This window comes from Bactrocera oleae, chromosome 5 (genome assembly GCF_042242935.1).
Source record: "Bactrocera oleae isolate idBacOlea1 chromosome 5, idBacOlea1, whole genome shotgun sequence".
Classification (NCBI taxonomy): Eukaryota; Metazoa; Arthropoda; class Insecta; order Diptera; family Tephritidae; genus Bactrocera; species Bactrocera oleae.
In genome coordinates this window covers 73,065,467-73,087,289 of record NC_091539.1, presented here as the reverse complement: position 1 = coordinate 73,087,289, position 21,823 = coordinate 73,065,467, and the positions used below count along the sequence as shown (strand labels likewise).

Below are 21,823 nucleotides of genomic sequence, written 5' to 3'. Positions count from 1 at the left end.
ATCAGTTGTGTACCAGCTTGTTGTTTGCCTCTGTTTAGGTCATTTTTATTGTCTTTTTTGTTTACGTCCTTTCGCGGCCGTTCTCTGCTCGCTCGGCGCTGAGCTTAATGTGGAACAGTTACGACTGTCATGTTGTGTCGCCGACATTTTAGCTATCGCGCTATAACAACTACAGTGAGTTTAATTTTAGGCTGTAAAGTTGTGGTTGTTGTGTATTATCGATATCAGCTGTTAGTACATAAATACAATCAAACAAATGTGTCTGTGGTCTTTGTAGTGGGGCGACATCGTCAACTGCTGGAGTTAAACCTTACATAACTAATTGTATAAATATTATACATAATGAGTCATAAACGTATATATGTTCCATAAAATATCACTATCGTTAATGTATATCCAAAATTTATCAAGGAAAGAATCAAATGTGTTTTCAAAATGAAACAGATAATCGAATCGGTACACGAAAGTGGATTCGGCGAAATGAAAACGAAAAATGTGCAAAGTTCATAAACTAAAAGTGCTATGATTGCAAAAGCTCCACAAACAATACGAGTATATAACTCGACGATAATTGCAGTATTCTGCTCGTACTCATTTACTTGCGACTAAAGTTTAGCTTTGTAATTGTTTAATGTAAAAATGCGTGTTTTTTTTGTAATAATTACAGGTATTTTCCCTGAACTTGGGAACACAAGCGCATTCACAAATATTTCGTTTCCATATATGAGATACACTTGTGTGCTTACAGGTTTTCACTACAAGCCGCATAGGTATATGTATGTATTGTACATATACACATCCACGCATACATATTACATGCAAGTATAATAAAAACTATAGTAATGAACTTGTATTTTTCAGTTATTTTCAAAATCATAATTATTCCTGTACGCTCGTCACAAAACAGCTATTTGTCGATTAAAACTCGAACATTTCAACTGACCAGTTCAAGGTTAGCAATATCATTATTATTGTATGTTTTCAAAGCTCACTGAGCTGACAGATATTTAAGTACATACAAATAAAGTTGTTCCGCTATTTATGAAGCAACGATGGTTGGGGCTTTCCTCTTGTGTACCTAGCACTCGGTTTGGAAAAAAAAACAAAAAAAAAACAAGCAATAATTTTAACACATACTCACACGATTTGAAGAAACGTTAGCTACCATTTCAATAACAAATATTATGCTGTGACAATCATCATCAAAATAAAATTTAATAAATTTTAAAATCTTCTGCTCGTGCTAACTCGTGCAATCTCATTGCAAAAGCAAACTTTAAGTATTCAATAGAAACACAGTATTGTAGCCATATGCAATTCGATTGTTCTACGTTTTTAAAAACAACTCGAGTTTGTTATCAATTTTGGCGTTTAGTCGTAAACACGGAGTTTTCTATACAAGAATTTCCATTACAACTGCTTGTTGTGGCCGGACGGCTGACTTGTTTTGACAGTTCATCGTCGTGCATAGCTGTTTCCTGAAGTGCAAAGTCTCATTTTTGAAATCGTCCACAACTGCTGTTCGAAGAACAAGTTTTGTTGTAAATGAATAAATAAGTGTCGCAACTCAACATCAGGAATGAAGTATGCAAATATATAAATAAATTATTCAGGAACTTCCACCGCCGATTCTGCCATTTGATCCATAGCAAACATATGAATTTTGTGGATATTGAAAATGTCTAATTTTGAGTTAAGACTATTTCAGAGCAACACACAAACATAGTGCCATATAGCCATGGAAAAAAGGGAAGAAAGACCAGCTCACCGATGAGTTAGGCTTTGTGTTGTCAGTCAATAACAAGAAACCGTCAACGGCAAATATTTGCATTACAAATATGAGCAACAACATTAACATATTCACGATTGATTCGCATTTCAAATTATTTTGAGAAATTGTTTGTTATACATGTCATATTCCAGTGTGGACAATATGAGTGTGCTTGTGCGTGTTGGGTTTGTAGTCAGCGCACAATGCTGTTGTTTAGCGAAGTGGACATTCGGTTTGCTGAGTAACTATCTGTTGGTTTTGCTGTTGTTGACTCATAAACATCTAACTTATGCCCAAAAGGAGATACAGGCGTATGCAAACACATATGTACTTGCCTTGTGTGCTATGTAGATATATGTGTTGTTGTATGCATGCTGTTGTTGTAATGTATGCAAAAGCGAATTACAAGCGAGCGACGGCAAGAAGCAGTAAAGTTACTATGGTAAAAAAGCACTTTAACCACCGTCTGGCGATTTAGACGACGGGGAGTCATGGTGGCGTAGGTGGGGTGTTCGCATGTTTCGAATTACTTGTGTACATGTGTGCCTGACAACATGCATATCAGCACCTGTACATATGTATGTGTTGGTGTATGAGTGCAATGGCCAGGTTTGTTGGTCTGCTAAAGTGTGTGTGTGAATTGTCAACTTGGCATAGCGTGAGGTGAGTTTGATGGCGTTTGGTGTGTATATTTTTAAGCGTTTATATGTGTGGGGAAGCGTGTAGCAGCCCACCGGTCGGGGAAATGTACAAACTGGAGGCCAATATTCGGTATGTGGCATGCAAAATTCTCTTCACATTTATTGAACATATTTTCACGACGTATTCAGAAATGTGAGTGTGTCATAGCAGTATTCTGCCATTTATGCGTGCATGTCGGTTTGCTTGTTCGTCAGTGTCGGCAGTGCATATCAATGCTTTCGATGCGTGTACATAAATTCAAGTGTTTGGCTTTTTGAAAAGCAAACACCAGAACACGACAGACGCTTGCCGATAACTTGCAAGTGAATAGTGACCTCACCCTATACTGTCGACCAACGGTTTTTAATGCACAATGGGTGGCTAAGTAGCAGTTGCTGCTTGTCATTTCCATTCGAAAGGTTGACAAATTGCGTATACTAATGGCATACGTATAGTCATACAAACAAATAAGTGTTTATATATGTACATGGTGTGCGTGCATATGCTATGATTATAAGTTGTTTTAATCGGCAAATTAGCATGCGATATGAAGTCATTGGGCGGGTCCGACACGTTCGCGATTCGACAGGTTTGTTCTCCATATCACCAATTGAGGTGCGCATTGCGGGTTCGGTTCTTAAGTCTTTTGTTGGCCGTCTAATTCATATTCAAGTTTCTGGCTTTCTCAGTTGCTTTTCACAAACACACATACGCATTCACATGCAAACACACACGAGGTTCTCAAGTATTTGTAAATAGTTGTCACGGAATGTTGCCGTTAGATTCGAAACGCAGTTTTTTTTCTGCGCTCAATTTTCAACCTCGATACACACATACATATGTATATTAATGTATTCTACGAGGCGAGAACCTGATGGCCAATTTGACTTTTAATATTATTGAATGAGACAGCGGCAATAAGCACAGCAACAATAATATATAGAAACAAGTAAGGAAGTTCTAAGTTCGGGTGTAACCGAACATTTTATACTTTCGCAACTTGCAAGGATCAAAGCCCGGGAAATTACTGCAGGTGTTCGCAACATTTTATATTAAAGGATGTATTGATCCGATTCAACCAATTTTTGACACAAAGACATACTATTATCGACAGTTTCATTTATTTATTTTATTATATGAATTTTAACTATATATCTTACACATTGACCGATATTTTCGGTAAAAAGTCAACTATAGGCACTGGGGTCCACATATTCGGTACCTTGGACTTGAACAGTTTTGGCTCGATTTAGACAATTTTTGCTCACAAGGTAGCATACCTTAAACGCATTATTCACCTCGATACAATCAATGTTGCTTGATTTGCATAGTGAAAAGTGAATGAATCAGATGGAATTTAAAATGGTATTATATGGGAAATAGGTGTGGTTGTAATCCGATTTCGCCCGTTTTCGCACTATAACACAGAAATATGAGAAGAATGGTATGTACCACATTTGGTTGAAATCGGTTAAGCAGATTCCAAAATATGGGTTTTCCCCTAAAAGTGGGCGGTGCCACGCCTACTGTCAAATTTTGAAATCGCTTCTTATAAAGTCATCTCATACCATCCCAGACATATAATTTAATGTCTCTGGGTTGTTTAGTGCTCGATTTATCGCGCTTTTAGTAGTTTTTAACAGTACCGTTATATGGAGAGCGGGTGGGGTTGTCTACCCGATTTCACCCATTTTCACACTGGCGATAGAGGTGCTAAAAGCATTTGTTCTCAGTGAATCCGTCTGTTTCAACATGTTGCAAGAGAATAAAAACACAGAATACAAACAAACGCAGCCATTTTATCTTCGCGTCAGCAAAATTTGGGCGTTTTGCATATTTTGTGTATCATTTGAATGTGTCGAATTCCGTTTATTCATTGCATTTCAAGGTGACGCACAAATTAACACAAAATGAAATGTGAGAAAAGCCATTGAATTCAAATAAAGTGAATGAGCCAAGATGAAGTAATCTTCGCAAAGCAAACAAGCGATTACAAGTGAGCATATTAATCGAAAAACAAAAATACAACACAAACAAATGCAAACAAAAATGCATAATTTTTATCTCAAACCTTTTAAATTTTTAAACGAATCGTGAAATCATCTTGAGAAATGTAAATAGTTTCAGCTGTCGCTAAACGAAAAACCAAAAACAACAATAATTATACACAAATGGAAGCGAAATTTGATCAATGCCAAGCAGCGTGGTTGTGCGTGTTTGTGTTTCACGATTCTCAAAGCAATTAACACTGGGTGTTGCAGAAAAAGTGCAAAAAGCGCGTACGAATGTTAACTAATAATTACACATGCATACAAACATACATATTAAAAAGCCAAAATAAACTTAATTAAGTACTAAAAATTAAAATTACAAAGGAAAGGTGGAATAAGTAACGGCCGCAATGGAGGTGTATACCGAGGGACCGCCGAAGAGCGAAGAGGACGCTTCGAAGTACATGCTAGACGGTAAGAAAATCTTTTAACCTTTAATCAAATTCTAAAAATATATGATAATATGCGCCGAGTGTGTACTTATTTTTATAACGAAAAACATTTATTTCTTATTGTACAAAAATAATTTTATGAATTTACTTTGGTTTCATAAAATTCGTTGGGAGCGTCAGTCAAAAGCATTTGGAGAGACTAATAAAGAGTTAATTTCGGTCTTAAAGAGAGAATTTTGGTTCTCATTACTTTTTGTCGTTCATAAAATTTGGATTTTCTAGACAGATTCGATTCCTGCTTTCTCGGTGTTGACGCTGGTTCGCAGTTAGCCGAACATGAGCCAAAGCGCGGTTTAGTTGACTTTTTATTTGATGTGTCGTATGTATGCTACCGCAAATGTTTAGTTCTGCTACTCAAACTATCGCGTCCAACATCAGATAAAAAAAAATCAGAAAACAAATACGAAAAGTGATTTTATTCTTTTGAGATTTGATTTCGTATGGTTGAAGGATATTTATTCACGATTCGTATAAAAAGCTTCTGTTCCTTTACATGACCGGTCGTTTCTTTACACCTTGTCTCTTTCGTAGTACTTTGCTACACCGACTAAATGTAAGAGTAAATCGAAACTTCTCAACACCAATGTGTTTTGCAAAAAATTTACGTACATTTGTTCCTGAAATTTTTTAAGGGAAAATTCATTACTTGAGATACGTTAAATATCCATGACCATTGACATCGTTTGACTTTGTTGTTACACGTGCCTTTTGTACTGCATCGAATTCCAAGACCCCAATTTGCGGAGCGATACAGATGCCATCGACCGCGGAAGGGCTATGGGTAGCTGACACCACAGGCGCAGTTATTGATGTCAGAGCGAGTTATTGATGTAATGCGCTTCGTGAGATTTGTGTGACGTATACTCGTACGTAATCGTATGTAAGTCTGGCGTTGGAAAAAACTTCCGCAAGTTGGACAATTTGGACAATTTTCACCATTGCAAAAGCCACTTGTTTTGCTTGGTGGTACTCCTCTACTGGTGTAATTCAGTATGTTTGCAATTACATATACAAGTATGTGTAAATTTGAAAAATACATAGCTATATTTTTATTTTAAAATTCAAAACTCATTGTAAATGCCAAAGTGGAACGCTAAATGACCGCATCCAACGGCCGGTGAATGCCACTCAACTTGCCGACGTAAGCAAATATGTAAGCGAACATGTAAAGCGCATTTTCACAAGGTTTTTTGCTTTTGCTTTGTGGCTGTGTGTTGTTGGGGTTGTGCCAGATACAGTTACAAATTATTTGGTGATCGTGTTGATCATAAAAATGTGCGATGCCGCCGCTGTTGCTTGGCTTTGCAGTGGCAGCAGTTGCCGCAGTTTCGGTTGTGATCGTTCTCACGCCTCCGCAATAGTTTGCGCCCACGCATTTCATTCTCCGTTCATGCAGTTGCCGCAGCCACGACGGCCATCCAGCTTGCCTCTTTGGCGGCACAGTGTTTTCAGCAGTGAAATGTCACAGGTTGGCAACCGAAAATGTCATTAGAGTAACAACATGCGGCTTTGGTGCAGTTAATGTTGTTGTTGTGATTGGGCAGTGATTGCTTTGCCCGATAGCGAAAATACTTGTTCGCGCTCAAATTAAATAGTAAGGGACTTGGGGTGGTTATGCGAGTAACTGAATGGGCAGGCGAACAGGTCGTTAAATGAATAGCTGAATGTCTGGCGGACTGTCCGACCAGCAATTTGTTTCGGCGCAGAAAACTCTGATAGTGATGCCGCGTCGGAGTCGAGGCTGATAAATGCTGTATTATATATGTGTATGTGTGTAGGTATGTAGGTATCACATGCACACATTTGGGCTTTACCCGATATCTTCTGATGCTTGGCTTTACAAGCATTCAGAGACGCTTAGATATATACATAGACAAGTACAGCATTGCTTACAGATGAAACTCGTAGTATTGGCGACACCACTGTGGCCCACCGTGTTGATGCCATATAGTTGCTTGCGAAATAGTGAAAGGTGTTGGGTGCTATTTGAATGACGTCCAGCGTTTCTATATCGCTGCGCTGACCAACCCAAAACCGAAAACGATATGGTATGCGACGGACGCGATCACATTTACCCATTCCGGTGTGGCACTTCATGCAGCTCGATTTGCCGTCAGCGCAAACAACGTCAAGTGTTTCGGGGAAATTTCAATTGCCGACAAGTGCTACGGCAAACAGCTATGCATTAACGCTACCTGAGCGTGAGCGTGCAAAGTGGTGAGTGCTAGGTGGTGAGTGGTGCAGGGCATGCAATCCGATCCATTCTTCAATTCGCTTGGCTAAATCAGCGTGCAAACGAAGAGAGGGTTTTGGATTTCAGCGAGGGGCATTTTATACACCGCTACACAAACGTAAACAAATACGTAAATGCCGGTGGTGAATGTTGGTGGGGATATTGTTAGGTTGTGGCGCAACAGAATGATGCAGCAATGTCGATGGTATGGAGAAAGCCACGTTGTGTAAAAGTAAGCTGAGTCGCCAAACAAACGCGCGTTGAAGAGAGCCCTTACTTTTACACAAAGTTCCAGGTGGCTGTGCAAAGGTAATTAATACGCTGACGCGAAATGTTGTCCATTAATTTGTGAAGCAGAAAACGCAAGGAACTAGCGTATGAAACTGGGTGGTGAGAGTGATGAAGTGATGGCAAAAATAAACATAGCCTGTAAGACAAGAGAGCATTTCCGACTATAATTTATATGCATCGATATTTATTATAATATGTTTGTATGTGTGACTATGTAATCATTCTAAATGGTGGTGGCGACTGCGGTTATCCACCCTAATCAACAGGAGTGGGAGTCCAGCCTAATTGTTATAAAACACATTTTTTATTGAAAACTCTATTTTATTGAAGCCTTCTATTGACTTTTCAGTTTTTTTTCACTCAAACTACAAGCAGAGTCTATTTTTGTCCTCTCAAGTGAAATACCATATGCTAACTATCTAAACCTAAATCAGCAATCAAGTTAGTTTAAGTCGAACAGTCGGGTTTTCACTGTAAGCGCATATAACAACCCAGCAGGCTGTAATGCTTCATTATTTCATTTGAATTTAATTGCCTTGTGTCCAAAAACTCCGCCTGCAACACCACAACCTCCGCCGACTATAGTCAGTCGTCAACGCATTCACCGCAATCGCTAACAGCGCTACATTATCGTCATCAACATGCCGATCTTCAACAATCAGCGTCGCATTTGCCGCTCTCAATGCCGTGTGTTTATATGGCACTCTTTCCGTTTGTTTTGTTTCTGTTTTTGATTGTTTTTGCAGCATAAATTTGCGCATTTTTAGAAAGGTAGTTTGCGATTTTTTACGCGCTTTTACGAGATTGTCTGCATGACTGTCTCAAAGAGGTGTCCAAATTTTATTTCTTTTCTTTTATTTTTTTCGTAGCTCAAATGGCGCGCCAAACGGTATTAGTTGAAACAATACGCCAGCTGCTTGCGACTAACAGCGCATTCGCTTGGATGGCAATATTCAAGGTGTTCACCTGTTTTGGCATTATTCGGCACTTTTTTCGGTATGGGCTTTTTTCTTTTTTCTTGTTTTGGTTTTCTGTTGATTGCATTGCAATTTTGTGCTTTGACGGTTTTGAATTTTGTTTTTATGTAAATTCGCACAAAATATGATAATTTGCACTTGTGCTTACTCCGTTCCATTTTTGCAATGAGCCACGAGTGGACTTGGGTAGTGTGCAGGTCAGTTGTCGTTTAGGCAAGTTTTGTGTTGATGCTAGTGTGATGACTGTGGGAGGGTAACCGGCAATCTACCCGGTCGACTTTGAGCTGTCAGCCAGCAGTAAAGCGACAATCTTTTGTTGCGGCATAAACTTAATGAAATGAAGGGTTGTTATTGTGGCTGTTGACAGCGGTTCGAACTATTGGCGTTCACTTGCAGTTGACAGGTGGGTGTAGGAGACAGTGACCATCTGCATAGTTTGTTTTTAGGAGTTTAACCGCCCCTGCAGAGGTGTAGCCGGTTGGTGCATGTATCCAGTAAGTTTATTTTTGTGTTGCGTACTGTATTTGCAGCCTTTCGCTTTCGCCAAATCGTGGCCCGATGACTATTGTCACTAACGCATCTATCACTGGTAACCGCAGTAAATCAAGCAATCGGCTATTGGGGACCACCAATTGTTGTTGTTGTTGTTTGTCAGTCAAGTTTGTCTAACTGTCGACAATTTACACGAAAAAAAATTGTGAAAAATCGCAAAAAAAAAATAATCGAACAAGGGTCGACTGTTGGGTCACTTGTTTGCCGCACTCAGTCTCACTTTGTTGCGCTTTTATTCGCCAATTACTTATGTCACGATATTCACCTAGCACGCAGCGTCAATGCCACAACCGGCATTAACAAAATGTCTAAAAATGTACGAAAAGGTAAATAATGAACGAAACTCAGAAACGCAATGTGTGGAGTTGGTTAATAAATTGGTAATTGCAACCACAGATCCACTTGCACACAAATAATTATAAGAATTTGTGCGCTCATGCTCAAACCTTTCGCATAATTAACCAACTGACCAATTTCCGATCGGACGCTGAGTGCCGACTGTTGAGTGCTGACCGCCAATTACTGCAGTCAAGATCACCATCAGTCAAACGCTGCACGCCCCAAATATGCGTCAACATGTAAAATTCAAATGGTAGCAACCGGCAGTGGGTTGTGCAGCTCATTTGCCACAAAATGCAATTACTGCATTCGATATTAACTAAATTGCATGTTAATTGAGCATATAATAAGAAGCATTGCAAACCCTTGGTTTTACTTTGGTGGTTGTATGTGTATATGAATGTGTAAGGAGACAAAAGGAATTGACCAATCTGGTTTCAGCTATTTTGTCACTTCTCGACGCCGTATATATTTACGTGAATACATTAATTTAATTTTCAAATTGAACTTGTTTTACTTACATTAAGTTACTACTTAGAGTTCTGACTTGATTGGAATACATATAATTGCTAATTAATAAAGTTCATCGCGTGTGCACCCTGCACTTAACACAGTACTCGTGGCCTTGTGAACTGTTGCTGACCGTACAAGATGGATAAATTACATGAAGGTGAAAGACTATTTAAACTAAATTTCTACACATGCTGCACATTTCTGTTGTAACAGTACAGCAACAATTTTACCAGATATTTTAAATGCGACGAAATGTAAGTGTGTCATTAACCGAAGTGTCTTTCGCGAATCTAGAAATAAATTCTGATTTCTTAGGTGGTATTACCAATACGTTTTTGAAAGAAGGCGCTGAGTTTCTAGAGGGAGCATCTAGAATGTTCTGACGCTGTTAGGTAGTGCTTTCGAGGGATCGTGAAATATTTATAAGGTCAATGTTCGGAGAAGAAATACTCTTCTGTACAGAACAACTGGTTAACTTTTCATCGGATGGACGTTTACTTCGAGGGGCAGGCTTAGAGGATTCATGAAAAGCATTTAGGCATTATTTGAACATGATTTGTAATACCTAAACTTTTCGGGGTGGACGCAAACATACAAATCAATTACCCAGCGACCTAAAGCCATGACCAACAAATCTTGATATTGGCGTTGTTCGTAGTGGAGAGAAATACCGAAATATAAATTATTTTATAAAACCGTGTTATCTAATTGGTTCTGTTGCATAAAAAGTTGCCACCATAGAATTTTATATACAATACATATAAATACCAACTACAATTATAAGCAAACGGGTAAGGTGCTTGAAATATGAACAAGTAACTAAGTGTCTTCTGTTGAAACAAAGCAACAATTCAAAGTGGCTGTAGCGTTACATAGGGGTGCCTAATATTATATACAAGTATGATCTTGAGCTTGCTAACCTATATAATATTATATCTAATTTTTGTTACATTATTGGCAAACTTAAGCTGGGGGGTTAAGAATTGATTAAGCAACCATCTAAACTTTCTACGATAAATTTAACGAATGCAAATGGGTGAGTATGGTAAGCAGTTCGATGACGGAAGTTCAATATTCTGTGAGCTACTGTGTACTTGTGCATCAAATTTCAGTAAAAAAATGTTGTATGCGCGTTTTTGGATTTCCGTTATTCAAATTTGACGAGTGCACACACACATCTGCGAACAGCCATTTAAGGTTCCATGCAAGCCACATATTTGGTAAATAATCCTTAGAGAAAAGAGTGAACAAGAGCTGTCTTCCCCAGACTTGCAGTCGGTATTTGAGGCGGAGGCCACTGACTGAGGTGCAAACAAACTTGATAACTCGGCATACCTTTTTGGATATGTTGAAGTTGAGTGGATTGTGGAACTGAAGTTTCGCAGGTGTGCAGAGAGCCAAAACATCAGAGCTTGCAGAGACGTCGTGCAGCCGTGGGGTTCGAAAGTGCAAGCGTTGTTTATGAAATTGATGCAGCATATGCTCTGCCGCCTCTGGCGCTGCTTGCAATCGGCGATTAATCTACAGTGCAAAGTTCACATTCGCAGCTCCAGAAAGTCAGTGTGAACATTAGAGATTAATAATAGAGAAAGAAATAAAGAAATAATCTGACACTCAAGAACAGAACCAGTGAGCGAGTCATTGGCGAGTGTTTTGTGGGAGATGGTGGAGTTGGGTCGTCATTGTCAGCGCAAACGAAAGCAGCAATCAACAACGTGGCAGCAACACGTTTTAGCTTTTAGTGCTGCTTCATTGCTCTGTGGCTCTGTTGTTGTCGGCTGCAGGCGAGTGTTTTCGCGTGACTCGGTATACTCGAACCGAACGCTGCGTCAGTCCATTCAGTCGTTGACTGGACGTGCTGCCGACTACAACGTGTGTTGACTGTGTATCGCCATTTCGTGATTCCGCTCAATTGAGTTTTGAGTTTTACCTTTTTAGAGTTCTTTATTTGTTTTCTATATTGTCTTTGCGTGCGCGTCGATTGCGGTTGCATACCTCTAAAATTGTTGTGCTCTTGTGAATGTTAGTAGCGCAGTCGGCAAACCTGTTCGCCTCTGCTTCTAGCGGACGGACATAAATTGGTAGATGAGGAATCAGTGCAGCTGTGAGTGAATGTTGGAAACGCGAAGCGCGTCGAACCGAAAGAATTTATGAGATGTTTGGGCATTATTCTTACTGTTGTTGTTATTGTTTGTTGTTATTGGTAGTGATGATGTTTGTTGCGTGATCGAAATGTGGTTGCCGTTGCACATCTACTACACGTACCTGTGTAATAAATGCAAAAACAAAAACACTTCATTGTGGAAGTTATTCGAAAGAGAAATAACAATTAGAACAAGTGCGAGATAAAGAATACATTTATGATATGCAGATAAAGTGTACTCGAATTCGAGTTGGAATTCTTGTTTTCACATAAAATTCATCTGCGCCCAGATCGCGAAGTACATTTGTGGTGGCCGTTGTTGTTGTTTGCGTATGGTACATTGGTCTTCTGTAGTTTTTGTCGTTGCGTCGAAGTGGATTATCTCCACTGCTGTGTCTAGTATAAACCTGATGTAATAAGAAATACTCGTAAAACAGATTCCGAAACAGAAACCAATAAACAGAAAACAAAAGCAATTTACGGCACTATAAAAATTGAACTTCGGTTGAATAAATCCAGCTGGAAGCTGCATTGTTCTCGTTCTTGATTTATTCGCTTTCCCCCCTAAGTTTGCTGGTTGCTCGCAGTACCTTGAGCTGCAGCCAACGGTCAAGTTGGACAACACTGTCGGTTATCTATAGATTGTTGCCGAACGTTCGACTAATCTGTTAGTTTTCAAGGCAAACGGGCAGTGCGTTGACTTGGAGCTCACATGCTACATCTCGGATCTATATTGGATTCTTGCCTTTCAGCAGTTTTGTTACTGCGCTGTAATTCTATACCTGTCTGCCATTTTCGCACTTGCCACGCTGCACGTACATACCTCGCACGGCACATCTTCCTTACCCTTACCATAGTACTAAGGATAGTGATGCGTTAAAGCTGTTTAACCAGGTGCACCGGAAGAATAACGAAATGAACTTGCTGTACTACAAGCGTCTTAAACATAATTGCCACTTGCCAATAACATCTTCGGTAACAACAACAAAACCTTTGTCTACCAAGTAATAAATTTATAAAATAATAAGTGTTCTTCCGCCAGTATACTTTGTGATATAGATACTAATATATTTGAAATTAACGGCACAATTAATTGAGTTATTTTCGTAAAGATTTCGGGCGTCATTTACGCGCCCAAAATGTGAACGTTTTTTTTTTGCACATTTGCTTCTGTATGTATTAGGCAAAGAAAAATATTGTAAATGAGTGATTATAAATGTGTACAGCGCGCAGCGAGCACTTCCGCTGCCCGCGCTACCTCCGCCACCAAGCCAAGCAAACCGTTTTGTTCGTTGGCCTATCTGGCTAAATCAACAGTCGCCATAAATAGCAGCAGCGATGTTAGAATTCTAAAAGGCTCTGACCAAAAAAGCTTTACCGATCCATCGAGCACACCGAATGTGGCAGCCACGGCGAAAGTGAATGAACGTGGTTCGCCTGGACTACCTACTGGTGCTGCAACGGCAATCAGGGAGCATGCTGATAATAGCCAACAAACTATCGAGGCCTCGTCGACTTCGCGTATTGCCAATGGTCAACCCAATGACAATTTGTCAAACGAGCAGCCGGACGACAACAACCATTCACGCAGTATCGCTGAGGTTTTCGGTGTAATCAACGAGGAGGACGCCACACCCATTACCGATCAGGTGGATGGTACCGATGTGCGTCGTCCATGGGAGCTCGGTGCGCACAATGGCTACGTTCGACGCATTCCTCCTGCACTAATGACACCCGCGAATGCACAAAATGGCTTTCCGCATTGCTCCAATGGCCTGCCTTCACTGTCCAAGTTGAATAGCATGGACTGCTGGGACTACACCATCGAATTGGAGTGTCTTAACGGACCGCAAGGTTAGTAGTAAAGTGGAAATATTCCGTTGGTATATTCGAAAAATGTTAAAGATCAGGAACAATTTACCAAATATTCCAGTGAAACATTACCAATCTGTGAATTGAACAAAATTGCCATTGAGCATCCTCTTCTGAAATAGAAAAAAGCACCCGCTACACTATCAAGAGACATTGTCAAATGTGTGTCAAAAATGTTTATGTTTTTGCCTTCTATAGCTGTTCGATTTCGAAAGTTTGTCTGCTAATTATATTCCCGTCTTTGTTTACTACCATTGGGACAATAATAAGTGGCAAGTGTTACAAAAATAAAAGAAATAAATCAGTTTAGTTAAATATTGCATATAAAATGATTTTGTTGTTTGCAAGACCGGACGAATAAAGCTAAGCGGTGGCCCAGTTTTCGTGGCCTTTTGTGAGGCGCGCAAATTGCCAGCTGGGAGCATGTTGCAAACACCCAATCGTTGCCGCGGCATACCGACATGAAGTGTTCGCATATATTTATATGCTTACTTTCTGCTGGGAGTATCTGGGCGCTTTGTTTTATTTCATGCACATTCCAACAAAATTAACTTATTTTGTTATAATTAAAAAACTGTGGGAATATTTCCAACATGAATTATCGCCACATAAAACTTTTTTTTGTGCTGAGTGTTTCTATGAATTCATGAATAGTCAATGCGGCGTGAAGTGCAAGCATTGCGTTCCTCAAAACGCAATCATTGGCGGCCTGGGCGACATCGTAGCTCCGAAAACATGCATATACATATATACTTGTATATGCAAGTACGTGGGATCGCGGTGAAGCAAAGCGCACGCGTGCAAAGTCGACACCAAGTCTTCCCTCTTAATGTTAATGTTTACCCATGATGTTGCAATAATTATATAATTTTGTATATTTTCGAGCTGATGTTGAAAGTATATTTGTTATATATATTATTTGAATATTACTAGTCGACTATTTTCTAGCTATTACTTAAGATGTTTAAATTTTCCCTTTGGAATTTATTGCGGTAATTACGACTATATGTGGGATGTGATTTAATTAGTTCCACTCACCAGTCGTCTGTAGACTTATAGAAATGTCAATTTGAAGTCTCTATCTGACAATATTGTTGATTACCAACGGAATCGAACTTTTTTACTAAGAACCATTTTATCAGTACGAGTAGCTCTACTTAACTGGCAATAGAGAACGTATTATAGAGAATATGTTAAGAAATACTGAGAAGAAGGGAATTAGTACTTAGTAACTTTTAGCCCAGGATTTGCTAAATCAATAGTTGTAGTGTGTTTGATAGAATAAATTGTAAACCAAAGAATAGTATATTCTGCTAATTAAGCGAATTTGAATAAAGTTTGATATTTTATTTGTAATTCTTAAACTACTTCTTTTAAAATTACTTTTTTTTGGTACTTTTTGTATGAGAAGTATAAAGATTTTTAATGTGGACTTGATGCCTGAGTTATTTCTTTGGTCGGCCCTCTCTTTATATTTTGATTAACAGTGTGGTGAGTTGCGATGCAGATTTTTAATTTACTTCCTTTGCAATCCCACTGCACAGATTCATGCTACCAACCTGTTGTTTATCTATATTTTTAAACTTTAATGGCGCAGTGTTAGAGAATTGAAGCACCTTTTCATTTGAGAATGGCAATTTAAAGGTTATTGACATTGAAAGCAGAATTTTTAAAAAACATTTAATATGTATGCTTTTCTATCTGCATAAACATACACATGCATACATACATACCTATCTATATAAGAGCTTTTGTAGTTAGGTATGAATAGACGGGCGAAGAGTTTAATGAGCAGCAATTATTGGCGAAGTAACCCACGGGCCACACATAACTGCAAATGGAGACGACCATGCGATTATTCGCTTTTGTTGATGAATTTCAATTAGTGGTTCGAACAACAACGTACGTTTAAAGCAAGCAGAGTATGCTGACGATTTCCCGCTATGTAATGCAGACGAAAAAGAAATACATTTCAGAACGAAAAATGAAAAATGGAAAACAATTCACATTAGCAGGAATTCATTGAGCAATTATGGAGCTTGGACTTAGTTTTGGAAATTTATTTATATACATAAACATATATTTATACATATATGCTTGAATTTCATATATGGAACGCTCGTATATTATGGCACATACCAATGTTTCCACATTTCAAAAGTGTATTTCGGACATTTTATTATGGTTTATGGTTAAAATGTGTTTTGTTCAAAAAATTATGATTTACTACTGATTTTATTATCGACAATTCGGTCAAAGTATTGCGCTCTGGAAATCTGGTTCACAGGCGCGAGAGAGTTTAGAAATCTATTATTTGCTTATGTCAATATTTATTTGACGCACTGTACTATGGACGATGAAATTACGTTGTCGCTAATCGGCTGTGGATCGACTGTATGTGTATGTGTTTGTTCATTTATTTTTCTGGCTTCATTTTGATGATAACAATTTTATTCCCAAACAAATAATTTTTTGTGTTCTTTATATGGAGAATCTCTATCTCTTTTCATTTGTCTTAGTTTCAATTACAAATCTAACGGAAAACAACATAGCGACAAAAGCTTCAACCTTATTTAAAATTTGGCATGCTAATAAATTATTTTTAGTTGCGTGGAATCAATTGTAGCTGAAAATGTAGTTTTAATTGAAATGTGACCGCTTTCGGCCTTTATTCTACTTTGTTATGCTTTAAACGTTCGTGTTTATTTATTTTCTCTCATTGATATGCAAAACACAGGGTTGTATTCGAATATACATTTGTACGTACTCACAAATATATAATTTTTTTGGATATTTAGTTTTTCAATTTTCACTCTTAGCAGCTTTTATTTTATTTTTTGTAATTCGTTAGTTGTTGTTGGGTTAAAAAATCAAATATTATAAAAATTGCTGTTACATTAACTGGTTGTCGAAGCTCAATATCGCATATATCCGATTTCTTGCCATTGTTTATTTCATCATTCACCTAAAAAAGTGGTGTGTCTTTAATTATATATAACAAATCAATATATAGCTACTTGGCATTCGGCTAGTAAATAGATAACGCGCCGTCAGTTGGATTTCAGTCAGCGACAAAGGGGTGAGGGGAAGCTGAGGAAATCTGTTCAATACGTGTTAAATCAATTAAGTATGGAACAATAAAAAACAAACGAAAGTGCTCAGTCAAAAAAGTCGTCTACCAACGTCACAGAGCTACTAAATTTATTTGATTTTTACAAAGGAATAATATTAGCGTCGATAGCAGAAGTGATAAGATAAGCAATACAAATCGATGCAGACAATTTTACTAAGCAAATGTCTCGAACGATTCGAAGCGAAGCCTTGTGGGGTCTTTCCAATACCAGCTTAAGTTTAAAGTAGAGCGATCGAAAAATGCTAAAACAAACAAAAACGTAGTGAAGATGACCACAAATGAGGCCAAACAATTACATATATACATTGAATTTTTCCGAATTGTAGCAATGAAGCATTTTGTTGTCAAAATAAACACACAGCCATTAAGTATTCCCCACTCTTGCTTTTATACCTATTCGCATTTTGTGTTCCAAAGCAATTGAGTTGAGGAACCGCTCCGCGTTCCAAAAATATTCCAGCAAGTGAGACCGTTGTAATCGCAATTCACTCATCATATAAACGAGAAACAGTAAAATGTTTTTAGATTACAATCAGCAGTTAGTGATCATATTTTTGCTATTCTTTTGAAGAAACTTTTGTTGGCTTTGAGCCAATTTCGCAACCTTAAAACCTGCTCGCACGTTCATAATGTCACTGTGAAATGAATTTCGTTTTTGTAATCTTCATTTGGTTGCTGCTTACATGATTCAGCTTCTACCTGGAGAGCATACATATGGTATATTGTTTTAACGTTTGAGTGAATGCCAATTTTATTTCCCTTTTTTACTTTTCACCATATAGGTACGATACTGATAACAAAAATTGTGATTGTATTTGTGATATTGACATTTATATATTTGCGACAGGAAAGTCGATAAGTAAGACTAAGTAATATTCTGTCGATAGTGTTTTTGATATTCAATATTGATGTGCAAAATATTATATGTAATACTCTCTCATTTATATTGATATTCTCTCCAAATATTAAACGACAAATATTGCTTTTGACATTGATATAAAGTCGGTTTCAAATTTCCAGCGATTTCGCCGGTTCCAGTTTTTTCACGACCCTAATGTTCTGTAAACAACTTTTGAATATTGGTGGCTTTGCAATGCTATCCAAGTTCAAGCTTCAAAAATAACATGATTGGTTTGCCTGAGAACGCAGCACTATTTAATTTACACATATACACTCTCACACTTGTGTAGTAAATATTTGACCGTCTGCTCAGACTTTTCAATGTATTAAGTGTTTGCATTGCGTGCTATCTCAAACAATATCAACTGTCCGATGAAGTTTGGAATTTGCGCCGCCGTCCGGTTTTATTCTCCACTGACGCGCAGTTGCTGTTGTTGTCTCTTTTAATCAGCTGAGACGTCGTTGGAGTCATACCGTGAACAGTTTAAATAGTTAATAATTACTTAAATAGTGTTGTTAGCCGTTGCTGTTTAATTGACTTGCCTCTATTTGCTTTTACGTAAGTCAACGTTCGCTGCTGACGAAGTGCTTTTTCACATTGTCTGCGCATTGGACGCTCCGATTGCAATATGAGTGACACCGGCCATCCAACGCACAGTTAATCACGTTCACCTGTCCATATGTGCGCGAGTGTGTGCGTTTCGGGTTGAGTGAGACCGTGTGCTAGAGCGCCACCGAAACATCGATTAATAAGAGATGCATCATTGGCTTAAGCGGTGACCTTGAAGATTAATTTTTTTTGAGTTCTATTGCTGTCAAATGATTCTTAGGTAGTAGGTTCGTTTAGTAGCATGCATTTTCTTGCAATTGTAGTTATGACTAACGGTTCTAAAGGATGTAAGTGCACGGCATACGTTTATTATATTGGCTGCTAAATATGCAGTCAAATGTATAAAGAACAAAGAATGGGCAAAGATTTTCAAAAGCGATGTTTTTGTATAGACCAGCTGGCCCAACCAGTACCAGACCAATGATACACGACACGTTGTATCTTATTTTCTCTCCATTTTTGACAGTTGTCGTGACAGTTCAGTGACAAGGTTATCAGGTAATCAGATAATTTTCAATTTATTTCTATTGGTATAGAATGGGTTTAAGACTTGTATTGAATCCTTTTACAATTATTGAAGTTTTAGATTTTTTGTCATTACAAACTGCAGAATAATGAGGAGAATACCAAGATTACAGAGAGAACGCTTTCCATATTTGCTCGTGAGTGAACGCACGACGTGTGTTTGTGAGTCTTTGCGCGTTGGTCAAAAGTCATTTGTTAAGCAGTTGACCCGTCATGTCCGGTACTTCCTCGTATATTCATATGTTTATCCGCGTGCATATAAAACACAACACACTCACAAGCATTGCGGTTATACTGGGTGTTCGCAATTTTCTCCAGAGTGTGTGGAAGTAAGTTCATTTGCCCGTACTTAACTAATTTTAATTAAAAATGTACAAATTAAGCCTAAACATTTTCTTGCATTTAAATGTTCCCACTTACGTAATCGCGATTGCGATTAATGCATTGCCTTGCAGATTTTCCAAATCGCTACCAATGCAACCATTGGCATCTGAATTTCCAAATTGGTTAATTTACGGTGTTGAATTAATTTTCAATTCCTGACTCTATTCAACCGCATCTAATAAGTATTTATAACTGCACGAAGCCGCTGTTGCTGCCGCGGCTGCCGAAGATGATGCTGGGCGTGTTGAGCTCGTCTGTGAGAGCGCATCTGCACCGCGGTTTTATTGCGTGAGGAAACCACTGAATTTACAATTGTATATACACCACAATGCAGCACACGAAAATCGATGTGGCGATTACTATTAAAAATAAGTAAAAATTAAAAATAAATTAAATTAACTTTATTGCAACTATTGCTTTGAATCTTCGGTATTTCCTCGAAGAGTCAAAGGGGTAAGGTTTTGTGGGTCATTGCACGTCTCTGTTGACATCGTGCTGAGTTAAAGCGAAAACTAACTGAACTGACACATCTAGATATTTTCATCTAGATATTTTGTGATGACACATGACGTATTGTCAAAGTAAAGCTGGATCCAATAACAATAATTGAATTAGCTTCAGCACAACAAGAGTTAGACATGCAACTGCTTTATTACTCTTTTGCGGCACAAATTTGCATTTTCGGCAAAACTCACCGAATTCAAATTTCACCGTCACGTTGTTGCGCCGCATTCAGACAGTTGAGTGTTTTGAATATACGATACACTTATATAGTATGTATTGTATAATGGGTCCATCAATATGTGAGTTTAGGATTGAACCTTATGACAGCTTTATCAGTTTTGGAGATTTTCACGGGTTATAGTTTCTTTGGTTCCTCGTCACTGATCGTAAAAATGCCACTGTATGCAACTAGTTTGCGAGATCTAGACCTAACCCAGAGAAATATCGGGAGCCTGCTAATGATTAGTATTTTAGTTAAGGTCTATATTTGTTCGACTCGACTGTTCTCAGCAAAGTTGATTGTAAACTGCCTTATGGAAATATTAAGTTTCTTAAACCAAAGTTTAATTAAGCATTTAACGAAGTTTCTCGGTCGAAAAAATTCCTTTTATCTTCTCAACGAATGTACAAATTGTGAAAACTTACATAAAATGTTAAGTTTCCGCTTTTGTGATGGAAGCTTTCCCAAAGTTGACCCTGTGCCACAAGTGAGTTGGGATCTCTGGTTTATTAAGCGTCGTGCATTGAACCAATGTGTGATGCGAGTAGCGTCTCAGATTCAACTTTCGTAAGGAAATCCAGTTGCAAAGAGACTGCGAATAATGCGTTCACATTGAATGTCATTTGTGTGTTTTGTCTGATTTTGATATATGAGTACATGTTATTATGGTTGTCGCAGCAAAGCCGATGCAACAATGCATGCAGCGAAATGCGGAATGAAATATGACAGCGATTTACATGCTTGCCTCTTTTTTCCGGCTCGCTCATAAGGCTCGCGCTACCATATGGTGAGCTCAATCGTCTCTCCTCAACCGCCACCCCATCCATTTGTCTAATTCGAGGCTGTTATATTAATTCAATTGAAACGTTTTTATTGTCGCATCCGAATGCCATAAAAGTGAAAACGAGGCGTGGAGTCGCGGGAACAATACTTAGTCAGCGGCAGTCGGCGTGTTGCGCATTAGGCTTAAGTTTTCCACTCCAAAATTTGTGTGTCGCTTTGTGGAATGCCACATGATATATGCTTTAAACGGCACTTAAAATTGTTGGCAACTTTTCATTGTGTTTATTTCTCATTTAAAATTTGTTATGCTTGCGTTAATAGACAGACGAAGCATGTGTGTGCATTTTCACCTGTGTCTTATAGCTTTTCACATTGCACTCATTAATGTTATCTTTATCACCTGCATTGCTGTTGTGTCACGTGAAGCTCATTTTTGATGCCGTGATTATACTTGCTGTCGGTTTGGGGAGGGGGAAGTATGCACTCTCAAACTATGTCTCGCAGAGGCTGTATCCACTTGCATATGTGCGTGCGCATGTGTGTATGCGTGTATTATTTTTTTGGCAAATGCATTTTTAATTGAGACATCACTTCTGATTATACCCGCGTTTTTGTTACTGTTATATTGTCCTTATAATACTGATGCTGGCGGCGAGCGGAATGTTGCAGTTGCTGTATTATACTTTCAAAATAAATGCAAATCACTCAGGCAGTGACTGTGACGGTCGAGTAAAAGTGAAACGCTAGGAAATGAATGCAAAAAATGTGCACACGGCCACTTCCATGCACGGCCGTTTTGGCGAGAGTGTTGTCGATGTTTGTTGTGTTCGGTTGCATGCAGCATGCACGGCATTTTAGAAATTGTGTGAGCTGCTTCCTCCAACTGGCG

At 38.5% G+C, this 21,823-nt stretch overlaps 1 protein-coding gene across 4 annotated transcripts in view; it reads left to right on the top strand.

The window, feature by feature from the left end:
- Cen (cerebellar degeneration-related protein 2-like) overlaps positions 1-21,823 on the top strand; it is a 55,663-nt gene that overhangs the window by 11,754 nt on the left and 22,086 nt on the right. The window contains exons 1-2 of one of the 4 annotated variants that reach the window (XM_036365286.2): positions 11,717-11,964; positions 13,046-13,857. The exons of 2 other annotated variants lie outside the window; for them this stretch is intronic. In XM_036365286.2, the coding sequence (XP_036221179.2) occupies positions 13,206-13,857 (652 nt within the window). In that variant the 5' untranslated portion in view covers positions 11,717-11,964; positions 13,046-13,205. Of the gene's footprint in view, positions 1-4,370; positions 4,918-11,716; positions 11,965-13,045; positions 13,858-21,823 lie in introns of those variants that run through there. One more of the 4 variants, XM_036365295.2, reaches the window with a different exon arrangement.